Source organism: Salminus brasiliensis, chromosome 21, assembly GCF_030463535.1.
Source record: "Salminus brasiliensis chromosome 21, fSalBra1.hap2, whole genome shotgun sequence".
NCBI classification, from domain to species: domain Eukaryota; kingdom Metazoa; phylum Chordata; class Actinopteri; order Characiformes; family Bryconidae; genus Salminus; species Salminus brasiliensis.
In genome coordinates this window covers 12,389,569-12,408,915 of record NC_132898.1, presented here as the reverse complement: position 1 = coordinate 12,408,915, position 19,347 = coordinate 12,389,569, and the positions used below count along the sequence as shown (strand labels likewise).

The following is a 19,347-nucleotide window of genomic DNA, read 5'->3' as shown; positions in this document are numbered from 1 at the left end:
GTATATAGTGAATGAAATAATGAAGAAAGAAGACTACCTTAGAATTCTTCAGCATATCCTCAAACCGTCAGCTAGATGGTCGGACATTATTGGTTGATCCAACTGGACAACGACCCTAAACACGTTTCAGAGGTTGTTGTCCTGACCTCAACCATATAGAACATGTGGCTCATGCTCAACGATTCTGGTCAAGGGGCAACTTGCTAAAGGACATTTAACCAAATATTAGGTGTGTTGTATGTACATTTTTTTACCCTGGATTGATTTTAGAAAACCTGTGCACCAGATTCTTATGTTTTCTTTCTATTAAAGATATATGTTGTACATTTATTCTGCTCCAGAAGAAGAACAGTTCTAAGAAATCACTGAAAGCCCAACACTGCATTTCAGTCATGTCTATGAATAGTGTATGTAAATGTCCGATCACAACTATGTTGCATAGCTTAGTACTTTTGCCCATGCCCATTCATCTGTGAACCAGTTCTTTTTACCAAACATTTCCTTTTAAAAGTCAAATTGAGTAAAGCAAAATACTGCGTTGGCTCTCCAGGACTGGATTATTTAGCTCTAGTTTAAGATTTATCAGTGATATTCTGTGTATTGCAGCAGTGGTGTTCTCCGGTCTGATGTAACTCTGTGTCCATCCCCCCTCTGCAGGGCTCCATCATTAGCAGCCCCCACATCCGGCGCCGGGCTGCCTCCAGCCGCGACTGTCCATCCCGCCAGCAGTCTATCCCCAGCTCCTCCTCCTCTCTGCTGGGATCGCTCTTCGGCACCAAACGGGGCAAATCCCCCTCCTTGCCCCCTCAGCCCCCTCACCCGTCCCATCCCACCCTTATTTCCCATACGCCCCACCCGTCCAACCTGCACCACACAGCCCGTGAAAACATCACAGAGACTCAGGCTCAGATCCACCCGCACCACACCCAGTTCTGCCACATGCAGCAAAACCCACCTCCATACCACCACCATCACCATTACCATCCTCCGGCACACATCCAGCACCAGTACCACCCGCCATCAGGCCACTCACATGGGTCGCATCCCCATGGGCCCCATTCCCAGCATGCTCAGCACCACCATGCCCAAGCTCCACCCCCTGCTCCTCCTGCTGGCAGTGCCAAGCCCAAACACAGTGGTATCAGCACAGTGGTGTGAAGCAAAAATCCCTAGGACTTTGTGGGACTCAGTGGGACTTCATGGGATTCTGTGGCTTTTCTGTGGGATTCTCTAGAGATCTATGGGATTCTATGGGTAACTCTGGGTCTTTATGGGGCTCAGTGGGATTCTGTAGGGGACTCTTGGTCTCTTTGGGGCTTTGTGGGATTCTGTGGGTAACTTCGGGTCTCTGGGATTCTGTGGGTAAATGGGTCTCTGTGGAATTCTGTGGGTATCTATGGGTCTCTTTGGGGCGCTATGGGATTCTGTGAGACTGCTGGAGTGAATTGTTCTCTTTGGAATTCTGTGGAACTCTATGGAACTCTATGGGATTCTATGGGACTATGAAACTTTATTGGTCTCTGTGGAACCGAGATTGTCAGTAACAGGCAGCATGGAGGCAACTTTGGCGGACGTCCTGTCTAGCTGGCATGTGAAGAAGATTGTACATTTTTTGCAATAGACTGTGTGGATGGAACCGACCAGGGAATGAGAACAAATCAAAAAAAGGCAATGTGACTCGTTTCCATTTTCATTCAGAGCCTCTCTCCTCTAGGACAAATCAAAGAGAGAGAGAAAAAGGGGCACACTGTGTAGCATTAGCATTAGCACTAGCACTGGCCTTCTCTTCCAGGCATTTTAGAGGGCTGCTAGACCCTCCCTGTGGGTTTTGGGTTTCCACCTCCATCAATCTCCACACTTTCCATTGATCGATCACTGCTCGAGCTGTACACTCCAGGCAAAGCTGTTTTTGTTCTGTTTCTTTTTCCCTCCCAAGGTTTGTCTGTCCTCTCTTTTCTGGACTTTTAACGCCTGAGTGTGTTCTCCCCTCCATTGAAACCCAACACGGAAGCAAAAGCATGCACAAAGACCATGGCTACTGTTTTATCTCACTTCCTTAATTGCTTAAGAAGCGTTCTAAAATATCCAGCTTTACACTGATTTGCAGAAACAAAAAGTCTTGATAGAGCGGATATGCCTTGAAACGGTGTTACAGTATTGACAGTCAGCAACAACCTAGCCATGAAGTTGGTTACAAAGACATAGGTGTTCAAGTATTTAATGTAGCTGTAGACCACGATTCTCTGTGATATAGTTAGCGGTCTTTAATGTGCCAATTATTAAAAAGCAGTAACTGAGTTAGTAAAAAAAAATGCTTTGTGTATGTCGTGCATATAGTATTTTGTAAAATAATAATAATAATAATATTAATAATATTATCAGCAGTTAATATTATTGTTATAGAACAAAATTTGTCCGAGGCGTCAGCTAACAATCTCAGTATTATACTCTCAAAGTAGAACAACCTAGATTCACTATAATAAAACTCAGTCCAGTGTGTTTGATTAGGTGGGAAAGCGAATGACCTGGAATTTTCTCTGGTTGCCTTTGAAACTCTTCGGAAGATTCGGGAATGCACACGCAGAACCTTCCGGTCCGGCAGAACTGTGTTTATTGCACCAATTAGAAGTCTGCTTACAGCTAGCCAATCAGGGGAAATAAAAAAAAGAGGCAGGGATAGGTGGTTAGGGAAGGGTAGCCGATCTCTGAGCCAATGGTCGAATCCTCCTTGGGCCTTGACTGGTCGGTCTTGGCCAGTAGCGCTGCACGGTTTTATTTTTTTATCTATTTTTTTAGAGACAAATAAAAACACTGAAATAAAAACACTATGAAAATAAACTGTACATTTAGAAATGTTTATGGTAGAGCTGATTTGTTGGAAAAGGCTATTTTGGAAATAACAAGGGGTCAGGTTTTTTTTTTGGGTGGGGGGGTTAAGGAGTCAAAGCAGGTAATTTAACTTTTTTTTTTTTCCCACATTTCTCTTTTTTTTCTTGCCGTGATGTTTTGTCTTGTTTTCTTTTCTCAGCAGGCTGAGTGAGTGTGTGTCCTGTTTGGTGTGTGTGTGTGTGTGCGTGCAGTTCCTAGCATCTCCGCGAGCAGCACAGGCCCAAATATATCTGCTACAAATCCCGAGTGTTTGGATTTTCTTTTGGTTGTTGGTGGGTTTTTTTTTTGTTTTTTATGAATGCCTTTCACTCATTCGCAAACACGGTTACCTAACTAACGTCCGCTGGGAGTGACCTGTAGCGGAGGTGGAGAACGGTAGAAGAAAATGGAACAGAGACTTTTAACCATGTTTTTTTCCACACATATCTCTACATTTTCTACCTTTTCTTTGTGTGTAACAGAAGGGAGCAGTCCGGTAATGATTCTGAAGATCGATGCCGTTTTAGCTCAGATGCTGATGATGTTTTGAATAGCACTTGTCTCATTTTGTAAGTATTCCTTCATGTACAGTAACTGCGGTTTGAATTTCTTGATCCATTGGAGACCAATATCGGCAGTGAAGAGATTTGCTTTGCAAGCGTTTCTGTTTTTTCTGTGTTCCATTCATTTTTGGATTGGTTTGTTTGTTCTCTCTCTCTCTTTTTGTACTAATCGTATGTGCAATATGTATGTTTTGGTTTTGTAAACAAACAGTTGCGAACCTGGTGGCTGTTTTTCTTTTTCTTTTTCTTATTATCATAATTGTCTTTGTCTTTAATTCCTGACACCCCACCCCATCCCTCTCGTCACAGTGCACACCCCCCACACCCAAGTGTTTTTTTTTTCAGTTTGTTTGTTTGTTTTTTTGGTCCGTCTCTCTGTTCTAGCGACTTGCAGTGAGGAATATCAAACTAAAAGTACTCTTGCATGTAACATTATATTGTAAGAATTATTCTCTAAATATTGTATATTCCCAGAAATAATATTATCAGTGTTACAGTTGACTGTTGTTGAAATTGAAGTGACGATAAACATTAAAACTATGTAGAATTCTCTTCATGCGACTCTGTTGATCTGGAAGTCCGTCGGTCACATTTTGTCATAGACCACATGAATAGAAAACCAGCTCTAGCGTAAAGGGCTCAATGTGTATTTCAGGCTTTAATTCAGAACACGCTTGTCAACTGCTGTACAGAACTGATATTATCCTACTGAAATACCACTTAGAATTAATGGAGATCATCAGTGGGCGTCATCAGCGTGAGACATGGAGAGCAAAGCACAAAACACTCTGTAAAACTGTTGTTCTTCTCATTATTATTATTGTGATCAAACTAACCTTCTATAAATGCTACTCTCTGAGCTGGCGTACACCTCACATCACCTTGTGTTCCATGTCGGAGTTGCATCTGGATATACTTTGAATGAATTTTGCACTTTGCACTAAACCTTGTTCCCAGTATGACCAGGTAAGATCTGATATTACTTTGTGGCATTGAAAAAGCACATCAGCAGTGTAGTGGGATGTGATCAAAATGGCTCCTAATTTACATTTTAGGGCACTATTATGTACGTCAGGCATTAGTGAACAGTGTAGCTGACTACATCAGTTAAATGTGGGCCAAAATGTATTGTGAATTTCTTTGTTACTAAGCCACAGAAACAAACATAGCAAAATCGAATCCAATAATAGCTTGTATAAGCTAGTGATGGTTATGAGCCACTATACACTATATTACCAAAAGTGTTCGCTTGTCTGCCTTCGCAGGCATATGAACATATGACATCCTATTTTTAATCCATAGGGTTTAATATGTCCGGCCACCCTTTGCAGCTATAACAGCTTCAACTCTTCTAGGAAGGCTTTCTACAAGGTTTGGTTGTGTGTTTATGGGAATTTTTGACCATTCTTCCAGAAGCACATTTGTGAGGTCAGACACTGATGTTGGTTGAGAAGGCCTGGCTCGCAGTCTCCCCTGTATTTCATCCCAAAGGTGTTCTGTGCAGGCCAGTCAAGTTCTTCTACTGAGCTAATATGAAGGTCATATGAAATTTGGAGGTCTGTTGCAATTGGCTCTGTAGAAAGTTCAGCATCCGCTGACCCCACTCTGTCATTTTACGTGGCTGACCACTTTGTGGCGGAGTTGCTGTTGTTCCCAATCGCTTCCACTTTGTTATAATACCACTGACAGTTGACTGTGGAGTATTTAGTAATGAGGAAAGTTCTTGACTGGACTTGACTGGTTGCACAGGTGGCGTCCTATCACAGTACCACGCCAGAATTCACTAAGCTCCTGAGAGTGACCCATTCTTTTACAAATGTTTGCAGAAGCAGTCTGCATGTCTAGGTGCTTGGTTTTTACACCTGTGGCCATGGGAGTGATTACGAATACAATTATTTGGACGAAAGAGTGAATGCTTTTGGCAATATAGTGTATCTTCCCATGTAGTTTGTTAATGGGGGACTTATGTTTCTAACCAACATAACAGTCAAAGATTATCCTATGAACAGCACAATGCTTGTAGTAACTTTAATTCAAAATTCAGTTCATGTGTATGGAGATTTAAAGACGGTACAGCCACTCACGTGTTTGTTTCTGTGACCTGTGCTGACGCATGACTTACTGACACACCCGAGTCTTCAAGGTTTTTGTGCAGTTACAGGATCGGGTTCGGTCCAATACCCGTGACAAGTTTGCATGCAGTCGGTTGTGGTCACCTCTGGTTTGAACTGTGAGCTGAATTAAACTTAAGAAGTGTATTTTCTATTTCATTTATGGTTCATTTTGCTTGCGATCCGTCTGGTTTTGTTTATTTGTTTTTTAAGACGTCCACTTGCTCACATTTTATGCTGATTCACTGCAGATCAGCATGTATTTTGTTTAAAAAAAAGACATCATTGCACTTTTGCGTGTGTGAGCATGTGTGTGTGAATTTGATGACATGATTGTTGTACATATGAAAAAAAAATGATGTATGGTAATGAATAGAGCATATCTCGAGGAATTTCAAAGTGGATTCACATAGGACATGGAGGGGGCGGGGCTAATAACCATTTGTAAATATTCTGCTTGTTGTTAGTAGTAGCAATTATTGCAATCCGTTACATTAAATGTGCATTTCTCTATTTTTCTTTAAAGGAAATTATTATTATTGTGGTTCTGCTACTGAGATGTGATCAAATTTGGCTTGGCACCTTCTTCTGTAGCTTTGTAACTTTTACCAATTCCTCATGTTTGTCCTTAAATGCACCACATTCTGACATACAAACACACACACATACACACACACACACACACACACACATTGCAGCCTATTTTAAAATGACCAAAAAAGGCGGGATTTTTTTATTTTGATGTATGTTCTGTTTCTTAAGTAGATTACGAGACCCTGTCGATGTAAACTCTATAACTGTAACCATGTGGAGAACATGAAATAAAACTATGCTGTCAGACTCGTCACTTACTGATTTGTCTGTGTGGAACAACCTCTTCACTGCTTCAGTGTGTCCCGTGCAGGCGGCCCGGAACTGAAACTCTGGACTGAAGGTATGTCATTTTCACAGTAAAAGCTAAAGATCACGCCCTGCTGCCTTCAGATTGCATTAGCTGTACAGAGAGACGTCCATAATACAAATCTTACACATCTCAGTACTAAAATTCTTGCAGCCAGATGCCAATAAAAAACCCCAGGGTGAGCAGGTTTAGTCCCAGAATGTTTGCATTATGTGGTCAAAACTATGACTGTAGAATGCATGGGCAGCCCAGTGTCTCTCAAATAGTGTCGCTCCTACACGTCTAGCACATCTATCACAGCCTGGTTGCAGTATGATGTGTTGCTCTGCCCATTCCCATTTGTTTTAATAACAAGACACCTTTTTCCATCTCAATTATGTCTGCATAATTTCATAATTTCAACAGTTAATAATATAGATTATTGTATTTTGCTAATCTCTGGGTACGAACACTACCGAGTGTGGCACGTCTAACTACACTGAAGTTAGCTAACGGGCTGGCTGGCTAACAACTAATTAGATTTTAGTGGTGGCTCAGCAGTTAAAGCACTAGGCTATTGATGACCGGTTTGTGGGTTCGATACCCAGGCTTGGCAAGCTGCCTCTGTTGGGCCCTTCAGCTGTGTCCAACACAAATGGTGATTATGCACTGTTGAAAGTATAAGTTCCTTGCAGAACCTCTTAAGGTGCTTTGAGGAACCTTCAAGGTTTTTCTTAAAGGTTCTCCCAAAGTTTCACATTGAAGAACCTTCACAACATTTAACAATCTGTTTGTCTTGTCTAAATCACATTGGCACATTTTACATTTCCCCCATAAATCAGTTTTTGTTATGTCATTTATGTATTATAAGAAGGCAGGGTTAACCTTAGGAATTAAGTGATTGACAGCCTTGTCTAGAACAGCCAAGAGAGCCCAGCAGTGCCCCTACTACCTGAAAAGACTGGGGAAAGCTCATCTTCCTCCTTTCTTCCTCACCATGTTATATAGAGGGACTGTGAAGAGCATCCTGAGCAGCTGCATCGCTGTCTGGTTTGGACATTTCAATGCTTCTGGCCGCAAGACAATACGGCCATTAGAGGGGACAGCTGAGAAGATCATCAGGGTCTTCCTTCCAGCCTTGTGAATGACCCCACCCACCCCTCATACAGACTATTCTCACTGCTGCCGTTTGGCAGAAGGTACCGAAGCATCCAAGCCATCACTGCCAGACTCTCAAACAGCTTCTTTCCCCAAACCATCAGACTTCTCAACACTCAAGGACTGAGCTGAGACACCTCTCACACACACACACACACACACACTTACATACACATCTCTATTGATGTGTCTACTTGCACATTTTTTTTAGCTGATAAACTTGCACTATATTACTTGTGCTCAAGACCTCCTCTTTACTTGGAACTCCCAACGTTCACACCATCAGGGAATTGTTGTACAGCCAGAGTTCTTGTACAGACTAGCGTCTTACTGACCTCTAGTGGCACCAGACTACAAGTTAGTATGTGCCTCAGTTACTACTGTGTTCACACAAGCTATAGGCTGACTGCATATAGCTATGTTTTAGCATGTTCCATACCTCTGCACCTTATCCCGACCACACCCATTCAGTACTGAGTGCTGTGTCTGTGCTGCACTTTCCTGTCTGTTGGTCTGATTCCAAGTTTGCGCTTATGTATCTGTACTGTAGTGTTTCTATTCCATACTGCACCACGGTCCTGAAGAAACGTAATTTTACTCCACTGTGTGCTTGTGTTCAGATGGAATAACAATAAAAGCCTCTTTATTCTGAGTGCACCTTTCTGTGGTACATACTAAACCAGTGTCTCTCTGTCAGTGGTGTAAACTTTCTAGTGTTATAATTGCTCATCCTGTGGTGATTTCACAGTGATTGAGTGTGACTAGTAAAACGCAGTGTACAGACGTCCTCCTGATAAACTGATCCAACTCAAATATGCAGCGTGTGCAGTCAGACCGAGCTCATTTATATAGATCAATCAGAAAAGGCACAGCAACAAGCTGTTTAAGAAGCCCTGTCTGAGTTCAGTGGCTGAACTCAGATTTGTCTATTTAGATTACAGCAGATTAGTTGCATCCCTTCACAATACGGCCCCTTGTCAATTCCTCTATCATTTTCTTAAAGCATGCACCTGTGTAGAAAACAGGGAATACATTGGTGCTGTTTTTTTTTTTTGCCAGACTATGTCATTAAGGTCAAGTCAAGTCAAGTCAAATTTATTTGTATAGCGCTTTTTACAACTGTTGTCGTCACAAAGCAGCTTTACATAATTAGTACTTAATAAAGGACAGAGACAGAGAAGAAAGAAGGAATAACATGAAGCGTCAAAGACCCCCGTGAGCAAGCCAACGGCGACAGTGGCAAGGAAAAACTCCCTCAGAGCTGGAGGAAGAAACCTTGGGAGGAACCAAGGCTCACAAGGGGGACCCATCCTCCTCTGGCCAGACTGTTTTAAACATTAATGATAAAAATTACCAAAGCAGATACAACAGAAAGTTAATAGTGGCAATATTAATAGTAATAGGTCCTGGTAATTAGGTGTTAGGTTGAATAGTAGGAGAACTCTGCAGTGTTGTCGTCTTCCAGGTCTGAAATCTGCCTAAACGTCTGCCAAATGATTTTCTGACCATTATATTACTGTGCTTGATTGGCCAGAATACTCTCCGGACCTGGGCTGTAAAGAGAAAGATGGATAACACCTGACCCAGAGCTGAGGGCCACTATCAAACCAACCCGGATTCCAATTAAAGCCCAGGTTGATTTGACCGTGGCCTTCAGCTGCAGCTCAGTAGTGCCAGAAGCTAACTGCCTCCATCCCACGCCATAGTGATGCAGTAATTTGTAGCAAAGGGGCCACAACCAAGTACTGAGTGTATAAATCAACATGCATGTCAGAAGTTGGACATATGGCTTGAAATATGCCGTTTTACATGTAATCAATATAACATATGATCATTTACCTTTTTGAATTACATTAGGAACAAAAATCAACTTTTCCACGATGTTCCAATTTCTTGAGATGCACTAGTATGTGTGGGTCACTCGGGAAGGCTGCTCTGAACGCAGGGAGGAATGACCTTTCTCTGATTCCAGTCTCAGAGGAGCACAAGCTGTAGGCAGTAGTGAGAGTGTGGAGCTGTTAATGCCAAGTTCAGTGTTCCGAAACAACCCCACCAGTGGTCATAGTGTAGCTAGACCTACAATCAGTCAGGTGAGAAGACTCAAGAATGAGACTGATGCTAAAGGGAACATAACGGGGCTGATCAGGTATCACTCTGTGTCTTTGAATAGGTTTAAGCTCTGGTTCATCTGTGTGTAACAGAGGCATGTAATCCTAACAAATGACACTGATGTTTTGATACCACATACCGTACTCCCCTTATTATCTGGAGTGTAAATGAGTGTAAATTGTGTGAGTGAGAGCAGCTTTATTTATTAAAAAAAAGCATCTGATTCAGATCTTACCATTTTATTATCATTGTGATTATTCCCACCAGCCTAAAAATAAAAAAAACAAAAACAAAAACAAAACATTATTTTGTCCGACATTTATTATAATGAACCGGAGCCATAGGAGTCGGTTCCTTTCAAAGATCCGTCACTGTGGAATCTCTTCTCACTGCTGCTCTCTAGAGGCCTCTATGTGAACTTCAACGCCTTTCGGGGTTGTGTTGTCATCTCCGTGCGACCACGTGTGAAAGGTTGCCGGCGCTATAGTAAAAGGGCAGAGCGGGACATTTATCTGGTTGACGCGATGAATTTCAGTAAAATGTTTGGGTTGTCGAGGTCGTTAATACCCAGTAAATGCTTGCTCGCCGCTCCAGCGCGACGGTTAGCAGCTCCACTTCAAACGCGGCGCTGCCTGAGGACGAGCGTGAGGAGTGCAGCGTATGCTAAAGACCTCTTTCTGAGAAAACTGAACAAGGTAAACTGAGCTGTGCAGCTGTAGCTTACAGTTTCATACCTTACATACAGTGTACACGATGTGGGGGGAAGTAGTGGGACGCACCCTGCTTATTCGTTGTATCTACCGAAATGAAGGGTATCAAAATACCCTGTCCTGCTTTAATGTCAGGGTTGTTAGTTAGCTAGCTAACTGTCTCTACTGTCCAGGGAGCACTGGACAGTAGAGGATTTGATTGCCAAAAGTATTGGTTGGAGTACCATCATTCCAGAAGACTGCTGGAGGGCTTTATAGCTAGCTAACCCTCTAGCCCACGCCTGGCATTAAGCATGGTGCCAATAGGGTCATGGTTATCTGCTCCCATTAGAAAAGGCTGCTTGGTTATTATAATGCCTGAAATCCTTTAAAGCCTTTTTTTGTCATTGCTCAGCGGTGCAGTTAACTTTAGCCTCTACATTTAACCCACCCCGGAGCAGCAGACCGCCACCCCAGCGTCCAGGAAGCAGTGCAGGGTTAGATTCGCTTGCTCAAGGGCACCTCAGCTGTCAACAGGATTGGCAGGTTTAGCAAAAATACCAAGCCCAAAGAGAGGCGACACAAGCCCAGAATTATACTTCTGATTCATTACTGCTCTCCACTGGCTGCATGAGTCCTTAGACTTTACTTCTCAAGTTAAAGCAACATTATGTAGAATATTTACCTTGATAAAATTATGTTAATTCTATGTTGGACATACACTATATAAACAAAAGTACCATTCATTGTTTCTCCTGAAATAAAAGGTTGAAGTAACTGTCTCTACTGCACTAGATGCTTGACATTATAGTACTGTGATGGGGATCTTTTACATGCAGCCTTTAATTGAATTTAATAAATGCATGTTGGCTCTCTCTCATGTATTACTATTAATTTTCTTTTTCTGTAGGACGAAGTATTTCCCTTCCCGGAAATTAGTAATGAAGAATTACAAGAGATCAATCAACTCATTGCCCCAGTGGAGAAGTTTTTTAAAGAAGAGGGTGAGTGAGGTGATATCATGACATCTACAATCAGCCTGTCTTCATAATCATGTGATGATAGTGAAGTGACCAGTGATAATACTGAACACTGTGTGACATGATTTTACTATCATGTCATCTACCAAGTCAGTCTGTCCCCGTAGTGACCTGTGCCATGGCTTCATCTCTGTGAACAAAACCTCCAAAGTCATGCTTGTAACATTGCATAACATCTTTTTTAGTTGATTCAAAGAAGATCGATCAAGAAGCCAATATCCCTCCTGAAACGATGGATGGACTGAAAACACTCGGGTTGTTTGGGATCCAAATACCTGAGGAGTATGGTAAGTCAGGCTGGTGTCTTCTCAGAAGCACTGTCACAATTACTCAGTTAAGCTCATAACAACTCATCAAAGTTCTGCGGTAATGCTTTAGAATAGTTAAACAGTCATATGAATATAATATTTTAATACACAAGTTACCTCCTGAAGTGAGTGCAGCCCCATTTTAATTGAATTTCTAATGTATTTAGTCTGGCAAACAAACACAAAAAGGTAAAAAACTATTGCTGCTGTCTATGCTGCAAAATGTCTCTGGATCTAAGTAGTCCCAATAAGAAGCCTGTTTACATTGTTTCTTTGCAATGCCGCCAGGCAGTTATTTTTAATCACATGACCAGGCTCCTGTGTCTGAATTGGGATAGACCCCATTTAGAATACTCGAAAGGTCAGATTGTCATATCAAAAATATTTTATAAAAAAACTTTTCGGCTCGTTCTGGCTAATGCACTTGCACAAATCCCCACATCTACGAGGGTTTTCCCCACTAGCACCACAATATTGTAGACTTTCCTTTGCTCGTGGTGTAACCAGCAAGCTAATCGGCTACTTTTATTGAAGAGTGTAATAATGTGCTTTATTAATGTGATTTATTACTTACCACAAAACTGTGGTAAAATGCATTAGTGAGCAGATGCACTGAAAGATCTTACACTTTTTAATGAACCATAGGTTAAGAGAACAATAGTTTAAAAGTTTAAGCTTTGGATTGAAGTTGTGTTTCTCTCTGTAGGCGGCCTTGGTCTGTCAAATACAATGTATGCCAGGTTAGGAGAGATTCTATCCATGGATGGAGCCATTACTGTCATGCTTGCAGCACATCAAGCCATTGGTTTGAAGGTAAGACAGTACGCTTGACTACAGTATAAAATTGAGATGCCTTAGTAGACTTAGTAAGCCATTTCATACTTGTCTTGAATACGCAGGGCTGATTCTGGGCTTGTTTGGGGAGGGGCTCATTGTAACTGGTTTGATTTCACACAGGAGACTTCCATTCAAACTGTGGATTGATTGCACAATTTTAAACATTACTTTCCAAAAGCATTTTTTGTTCAGCAGTTTGTTCATCACTTCATTATTTTCATTGGATACAAATAATCAAGCATTGAAGAACAGCTAGAGTCATGAAGAGATTTCTAGAGTCATGGCAGTTCACCATGCAGGAACACCTGGAAACAAGGAGCTCTTCTCACAGGAAAGATGTTTAGCAATGCAGGTGATAAGTTGAAGCAGTCACATGACAAAATGAACCAATCACGCAACCCACATGCAGCGCCGCAAACCACACACACACTGCAAGCCACAGTTAAGTTTGAACTTGAGCCACTTGAGCCCACAGGGAAACATCCAAGCGCACCAAAATGTGTCATACCAAACCATGTGAGAACGTTCTTTCTGCTTATTGGTCAGACCTGCCCGGGGGCGGAGCAAGAAAGTAAATACAGGAATATGGTCCTGTGTTCTGGGCTAGTGCATTTGTCTGTGCAATTTAACATGGAGCAGCGGCAGAGATGGCATCTGTTCTTGCAGAGTACACCTGATAGTTAGGTCACATGGCATATGTCAGATCATGTCCTCACCACAAACAAACCACTCCAGAGTTTTTTTTTTTAAGACTGAACCGGGACCACCTCATCTCATGGGTCTCGATGCACTCGAATATGATTACTATATTCACACCTGCCCAAACAAACTATGCCAAGGGTGAATACGAACCAGAGTTCGAATTAACCAGGTGTGAAAACACCCTTAGTATACATTATACATAATGTATGTTGTAGTGTCAGAGCAAGTCTATTTCAAATTCTTGATGCGGTTTGGGGTAAGTGTGCAGTACTTATGCAGTTTGCACAGTTTGTATCTGTTAATTGGTGGAGTATAGGCTTCCATTTAGGGCAAAGGGAGTGTTATGTAGAATTGTACAGTATGCTCTCTCACTTGCGTTATTGTTTCCTTAGGGTATCCTGATGGCTGGAAGTGAAGAACAGAAAGCTAAATATTTGCCGCGTTTGGCTTCAGGAGAGCATATAGCAGCCTTCTGTCTGACTGAGCCTGGGAGGTGTGCTTTCTTTACCATTTAACTGGCCTTTCATTCTGGTTTAATACATACTGTGTGAGCTCCTGAAGATCCTGAGTGTTATAATTTGTCTCTTCTGTTTCAGTGGGAGTGATGCTGCCTCTATTCAGTGCCGGGCTAGATTGACAGAGGATGGAAAACACTTCTTGCTCAACGGCACAAAGGTTGCCATATTTAAATCATAGGCATAGTGCCTACTAAGATTTACACTGTAGATTCCCTGGTAGGGTTGCAAAATGGTGGAAAATCATACATTTCCAGTAAATCACCAGTAACTTTCAATGGGCACTTTTAGCTTGGGAAATGTTCCTAAATGTAAACTTTCCATAGAAATTTGGGGAGGTTTTGGGATTTACAGGCACATGGTACATTTCACGCTGTAGGGCTTTTGAGGTGACACCCCTTGCATGCTCTGTTCATTCCTCCATCTCATGTACAGCATATGTCCAGATGATTTCTAGAAACCTGACACTTACCACAACTCAAAGCACACATTTGGACCGAATGACTTCCTCAGGTCAGGTAATATTTTCACAGGGTTCATATTTGTATTGACAGTAATCACACTGAAACTGAGCTATTACATTTGAGGCTAGTTTGCCAAAGATAGCAGGCTAGCTACCTATATTTTTGCCTCAACAGGTTTCTGTAACCAATAATTAATACTTATTATTATTATTATTATTATTAATAATAATAATAATAATAATAATAATAATAACATCAAATCAAATAAAAATACAAGCTAGTGGTGAGTGTTAGGTTTCTGGAAATCATTTGGACATATGCTGTACATGTGATGGACGAATGAACAGTAAATGCAGGGGGTGTGGTCTCAATCGCCCTTCAGTGTGTAATGTGCCATGTGTCTGGGATTGAGGAGCAGCTTTGACTTTCAACTGTTTTGGTATTATATCTACTAATTTTATCCAAGATTACGCTTCAGTATGTTTTTTACCAACTATATGTAAGTTTCTCACCTTTAGCTTTAAAAATTCCCATTTTATTCCTGTTAATTCACATGGTAAATTTCCCATCTTTTTCAGAATTTTCTGACTCTACTACCTGGTCAATCGATTAGAAACTCCTCTTTGTCGCTTCTTGTTGGTGTACTGTTATAAACTGTAGCAACTGTTTTAATGCAACAATTTATGTAGCATTTATGAGCTACAGTGTGGAATTGTATGCTTGAAGCATTGTGGTATTTGGTGTTTATTAAGTAGACATGGAAAGTAAAACTTTAAAAAGTAAAAGTAGAACATAAGTAATTATCAGTTGAAACTGATTATGAATCCGAGCTATTCAGCATTTGTTCTTGTTGTTTTGCTCTTAAGATATGGATTTCCAATGGGGGACTGGCTGACATCATGACAGTATTTGCCAAAACAGAGGTGGTGGACAAGGATGGGCAAAAGAAAGACAAAATTACAGCATTTATTGTAGAAAAGGCATTTGGTGGCGTGATCTGTGGCAAACCAGAGGACAAACTGGGCATCAGAGGCTCCAACAGTGAGTTTATACATATGATGCGTGTTCAGTGCATCAGCTAAGTACACTTGAATTGACCTAGGAAGATTTATACTTATATAATTTACTTATATATACTTATATACCCATAATAAATGGGCACAATAAAAAAATAAATACAAATTGTAAAACTTTCCAATATAGTTTAAAAGAATAAAGCTTAAGAAAAACATGTTTTTAAGGCACACATTTTTTGGTCTTTGATTCTAGCCTGCGAGGTAACATTTGAAGACACAAAAGTGCCAATAGAGAATGTGATTGGTGAAGTTGGAGGTGGATTTAAGGTAACTGTATAACACATGAATCTAATATCCTTGACTTGTTTTTAAATTATTATTGTTGTTGTTGTTGTTTTTGTTACCTATTTATTATTAAATTTTTATATATCTAATAAGCCAGCATGAATAGAAAAGGAACAATAAGACTTAATTTCTAATGTAATTTCTAAACATAATCAGTTATTAGTGTGAAACATTTACTTTTTAAAATTCTGAGAGTGAAAAAGAAAAGGTGTGGGTCCACAGACAACTCTTTTGTGTCCAGAATAATCAGACCATGCTCAGCATTTTAATGTTTAATGTGTTTTTTATTTTGTTGTGCAACCAAAAATGTTTTTTATTTAAAAACAATTTTCAGTTATGATGTAAGACGTTGTTCATTTTAATGAACTTCATTCTCAAACATAAGACATCTGACTTCACCCACTGAAGCTTCACTATATGCAAACATATTCAGAATATGTTCAGACCACATTCACCTCATTCATGAAACGCAAGCAGAATAAATTTGCATGTAAATCGGCAAACTTTAATTTAAATGAATTGAAAATGAATTTAAAAGAACAAACTAACTGTTAAATAATAAGTAATTATTTTCATGAACAAGACCCACTGTGTTTAGGTCGCACTGTTTAGAATAGATCGGATATTTTTTGGTGTGTGGTTAAAGTTTTACATGGTCAGCTGACCTATTGTAGCAATAGATACTTTAGCTGTGTATACTGTGTATAATGTCTACAGTCTCTGCTTGATTGTCTCCCTAGATTGCAGTGAATATCCTAAACAGTGGAAGGTTCAGTATGGGCAGTGCGAGTGCAGGCATGATCAAGAGACTGATTGGTATGCACACATGAACTGGTGTGGTGTTATTTAAAAAAAATAAAATAAAAATGATCATGCAAAATGGGTAATTATGTTGTTTTTTCAGAGATGACTGCGGAATATGCATGCACAAGAAAACAGTTCAACCGGAGACTGTCTGAGTTTGGAATGATTCAGGTATGTACTATAGTATGTAGAAGTGGAGGTGCATCAGTTTTGAATTGATGTTTAAAAAGCTGTTTATAATTATATTCATTATTATAATAATACTTCACTAAAGATTACTCTCTTGTCATTATTGTAATTCTCAAACTACACCCACCAAGCACTTTTTAGAAACACTGGTACACCTACTGATCCATGCCATTATGTAATAAGCAGTGTAATGCATAAATTTAAAAAAAATATTGTATACAGGCCAGCAACTCCAGGTAAAGTTTACATGAACCTTCAGCATGGAGACAAAAAGTGATCACTGGTTTTGCGTGTGACATGATTGTTGGTGCCAGATGAGTTGGCTTAAGTATTTCTAGAACTGCTGATCTCCTGGGATTTTCAGTACAACAGTCCAGGCTGGTGGAGATGTTGGCCTGTTCATACCAACAAATAATCACTTGAATGCCACAGACTGTTAGAGTATTGTTGCTGACCATGTGCATCACGTTTTGATCAGTTTACCCATGTTAAATTGGTTACCTCCAGTGTGACAGTGCATCATGCCTTGAACTGATTTCATGAATATTATAAGAACATCAGTTTTCCAGTCACCCAAACATCTGAATCCGATAGAACACCTTTTGAATTTGGCAGAATGGGTGATTTGCAGCATGAAAGTGATCCAGTATTAATAATGGTATTCCTTAATAAAGTATTCAGCATTTGTTTTTGCCTAATCACTGTGTAAATAGTTCCTCCAGCCATATGTGTGTCTTTTGTATTTTAGTTCTCTGAAATTTGCCACAATATAAATATTCCTATAGTCAACTATTGGTTTAAAGATTTTATATTGTGTTGTTTCTTGTACAGGAAAAGTTTTCTATCATGGCCAAATATGCCTATGTAATGGAGAGCATGGCATACCTGACTGCTGGAATAATGGACAGACCTGGAGTTCCAGACTGCTCACTAGAAGCAGCTATGGTGAAGGTACAATCACTATGGCTTAATAACACGAGTTCTTAGTTAAATGTAAGTTAGCTAGCTATTTAATTCAAGGGGGTTGAGTGACACAACCTGCCATAGCCATCTGTGACCTCAAAGAGAGCATTGGGTTGGAACATGGCTGCACAGTATGTGTTTGTATATATTTTATTCAGTAATAATATATGTTCAAAGTATATATTTATGTGTGTGTGTGTGTGTTCTTGTTTGCAGGTCTTTAGCTCTGAAGGCGCCTGGATTTGTGTGAGTGAGGCGTTGCAGGTGTATGGAGGATTGGGATATACAAAGAATTATCCACTTGAGCGCTACCTCAGAGACTGCAGGATCTTGCAGATATTTGAGGTACTGTTTTCCTAAACAGGTGCATAAGACTTGGGTGGTATATTCTGATTTTCGATACATAATGATTTTTTTTCTTTAGGAACACTTTGCAGCTTTTTGAAACAGCAACTTACACTTTATGTTGTGCGAGCATTTCATGACTACTGGATCAATGAAAAGATCTAGAAATGATGTTTTCACACTTTGACCACTAGAGGGCTTCAGGGATATAAAATCTTATTTATCTTTTATGTCTTTTCCTGTTTTTAGGGAACCAATGAGATCTTAAGGATGTTCATTGCTCTCACAGGAATGCAGTATGCTGGCAAAACACTAACAGAGAGAGTAAGGTATGTATAAACAGTAAATAAGAGTGCATGTCTTTTCACTGTTAAAGAATGCAGCAAGATAAACCAATGCTCCTGCTGTTCTCTCCTGTAGGCTATTGAAGAAGGGGGACTTTGAAACTGTGATTTACAAAGTGAGGTCGATATTAAAGAGGAATGTTGACTTTGGCCTGACCGGCGTAAATGGAGCGGTGCATCCCAGTTTAATGGTACAGAACCTTACCTACTCACTCATGCTTTGATGTATTAGTATTTATCTACAAAATGTATATTAAAAACATATGTTGTTTTGATATACATTTATGTTAAAACTTATCAGCCAAGACATGTTTGATGTCTGAACTTATTAGTTTTGCACTGGAGTCAGAAGGCTAACGTAACTAACAAGTAATTAAACGTTTACAAATTATATGACCACGATTCCGTTTTAAAAGCAATAAAAGAGGACTGTATGTGCCCATACTTGTATGCTAGTAAGGTGATTACAAAATAAATAAAAACTTGATGACAAGAATGTGCATGAAAAGAGAGGTGCACAGTTTCACTAGATCACGAAGTACATGTTTTATTGAAAACCATAATTAGTACTGCTAATTTGATTTAGTGCAGTGTGTGAAATTTTGAATAAAAAAAAATGTGTGCTACATTTTGTAGTTTGAGAACATTCCTTAAATGTCACCATTGGCTCTCTTTTGTCCACTGATCAGATGTCAGATGTTCAAGTAAAACACTTTCATAATACTCAATGAAATATATTGCCTATCTCCTAGGACAAGAGGACAAACCGCATCTAATGGTGATTCAGACTCTTTCATATCTGATTATTTACAGTTAGGAGGCTTGTGACTACTCAAACACAAACCCATACTGTTGTATAGTGTCCCACTTTGGCCTGTTTTATTTGTAGAATGTGTATGGTTAATGTTACTGTATGTCATGTCCAGTAAGGCACACCATTGACCCTGAAATGAATACGAATGCTTGCGTCATGGTAATAATGTTGTAACTTGAGTGCTATACCCACAGTGTCCATTAAACTGTAGCGATCTGTCTTAGTCTGCGAGTGACACTTCATTACACTCTGGCGCTTTGCCTCTGACTGCTCTTTTAAGCCT

At 40.2% G+C, this 19,347-nt stretch overlaps 2 protein-coding genes across 10 annotated transcripts in view; both read left to right on the top strand.

The window, feature by feature from the left end:
• The window catches only part of iqsec1b (IQ motif and Sec7 domain ArfGEF 1b), a 286,544-nt gene extending 280,162 nt beyond the window's left edge, over positions 1-6,382 (top strand). For 6 of the 7 annotated variants that reach the window (XM_072666404.1, XM_072666403.1, XM_072666407.1 and 3 more), the window contains one exon: positions 658-6,382. In XM_072666404.1, the coding sequence (XP_072522505.1) occupies positions 658-1,158 (501 nt within the window). In that variant the 3' untranslated portion in view covers positions 1,159-6,382. The remainder of the gene's footprint in view (positions 1-657) is intronic. The other variant, XM_072666408.1, reaches the window with a different exon arrangement.
• A 3,755-nt stretch (positions 6,383-10,137) lies between these two features.
• The window catches only part of acad9 (acyl-CoA dehydrogenase family, member 9), a 16,876-nt gene continuing 7,666 nt past the window's right edge, over positions 10,138-19,347 (top strand). The window contains exons 1-15 of one of the 3 annotated variants that reach the window (XM_072665453.1): positions 10,138-10,384; positions 11,289-11,382; positions 11,604-11,705; positions 12,433-12,539; positions 13,658-13,758; positions 13,862-13,940; positions 15,111-15,285; positions 15,514-15,587; positions 16,346-16,421; positions 16,510-16,580; positions 17,430-17,549; positions 17,778-17,906; positions 18,156-18,235; positions 18,327-18,441; positions 19,003-19,028. In XM_072665453.1, coding sequence (XP_072521554.1) covers positions 10,214-10,384; positions 11,289-11,382; positions 11,604-11,705; positions 12,433-12,539; positions 13,658-13,758; positions 13,862-13,940; positions 15,111-15,285; positions 15,514-15,587; positions 16,346-16,421; positions 16,510-16,580; positions 17,430-17,549; positions 17,778-17,906; positions 18,156-18,235; positions 18,327-18,441; positions 19,003-19,026 — 1,518 coding nt within the window. In that variant the 5' untranslated portion in view covers positions 10,138-10,213 and the 3' untranslated portion in view covers positions 19,027-19,028. Of the gene's footprint in view, positions 10,385-11,288; positions 11,383-11,603; positions 11,706-12,432; positions 12,540-13,657; positions 13,759-13,861; positions 13,941-15,110; positions 15,286-15,513; positions 15,588-16,345; positions 16,422-16,509; positions 16,581-17,429; positions 17,550-17,777; positions 17,907-18,155; positions 18,236-18,326; positions 18,442-19,002; positions 19,284-19,347 lie in introns of those variants that run through there. The other 2 variants (XM_072665452.1, XM_072665451.1) reach the window with 2 other exon arrangements.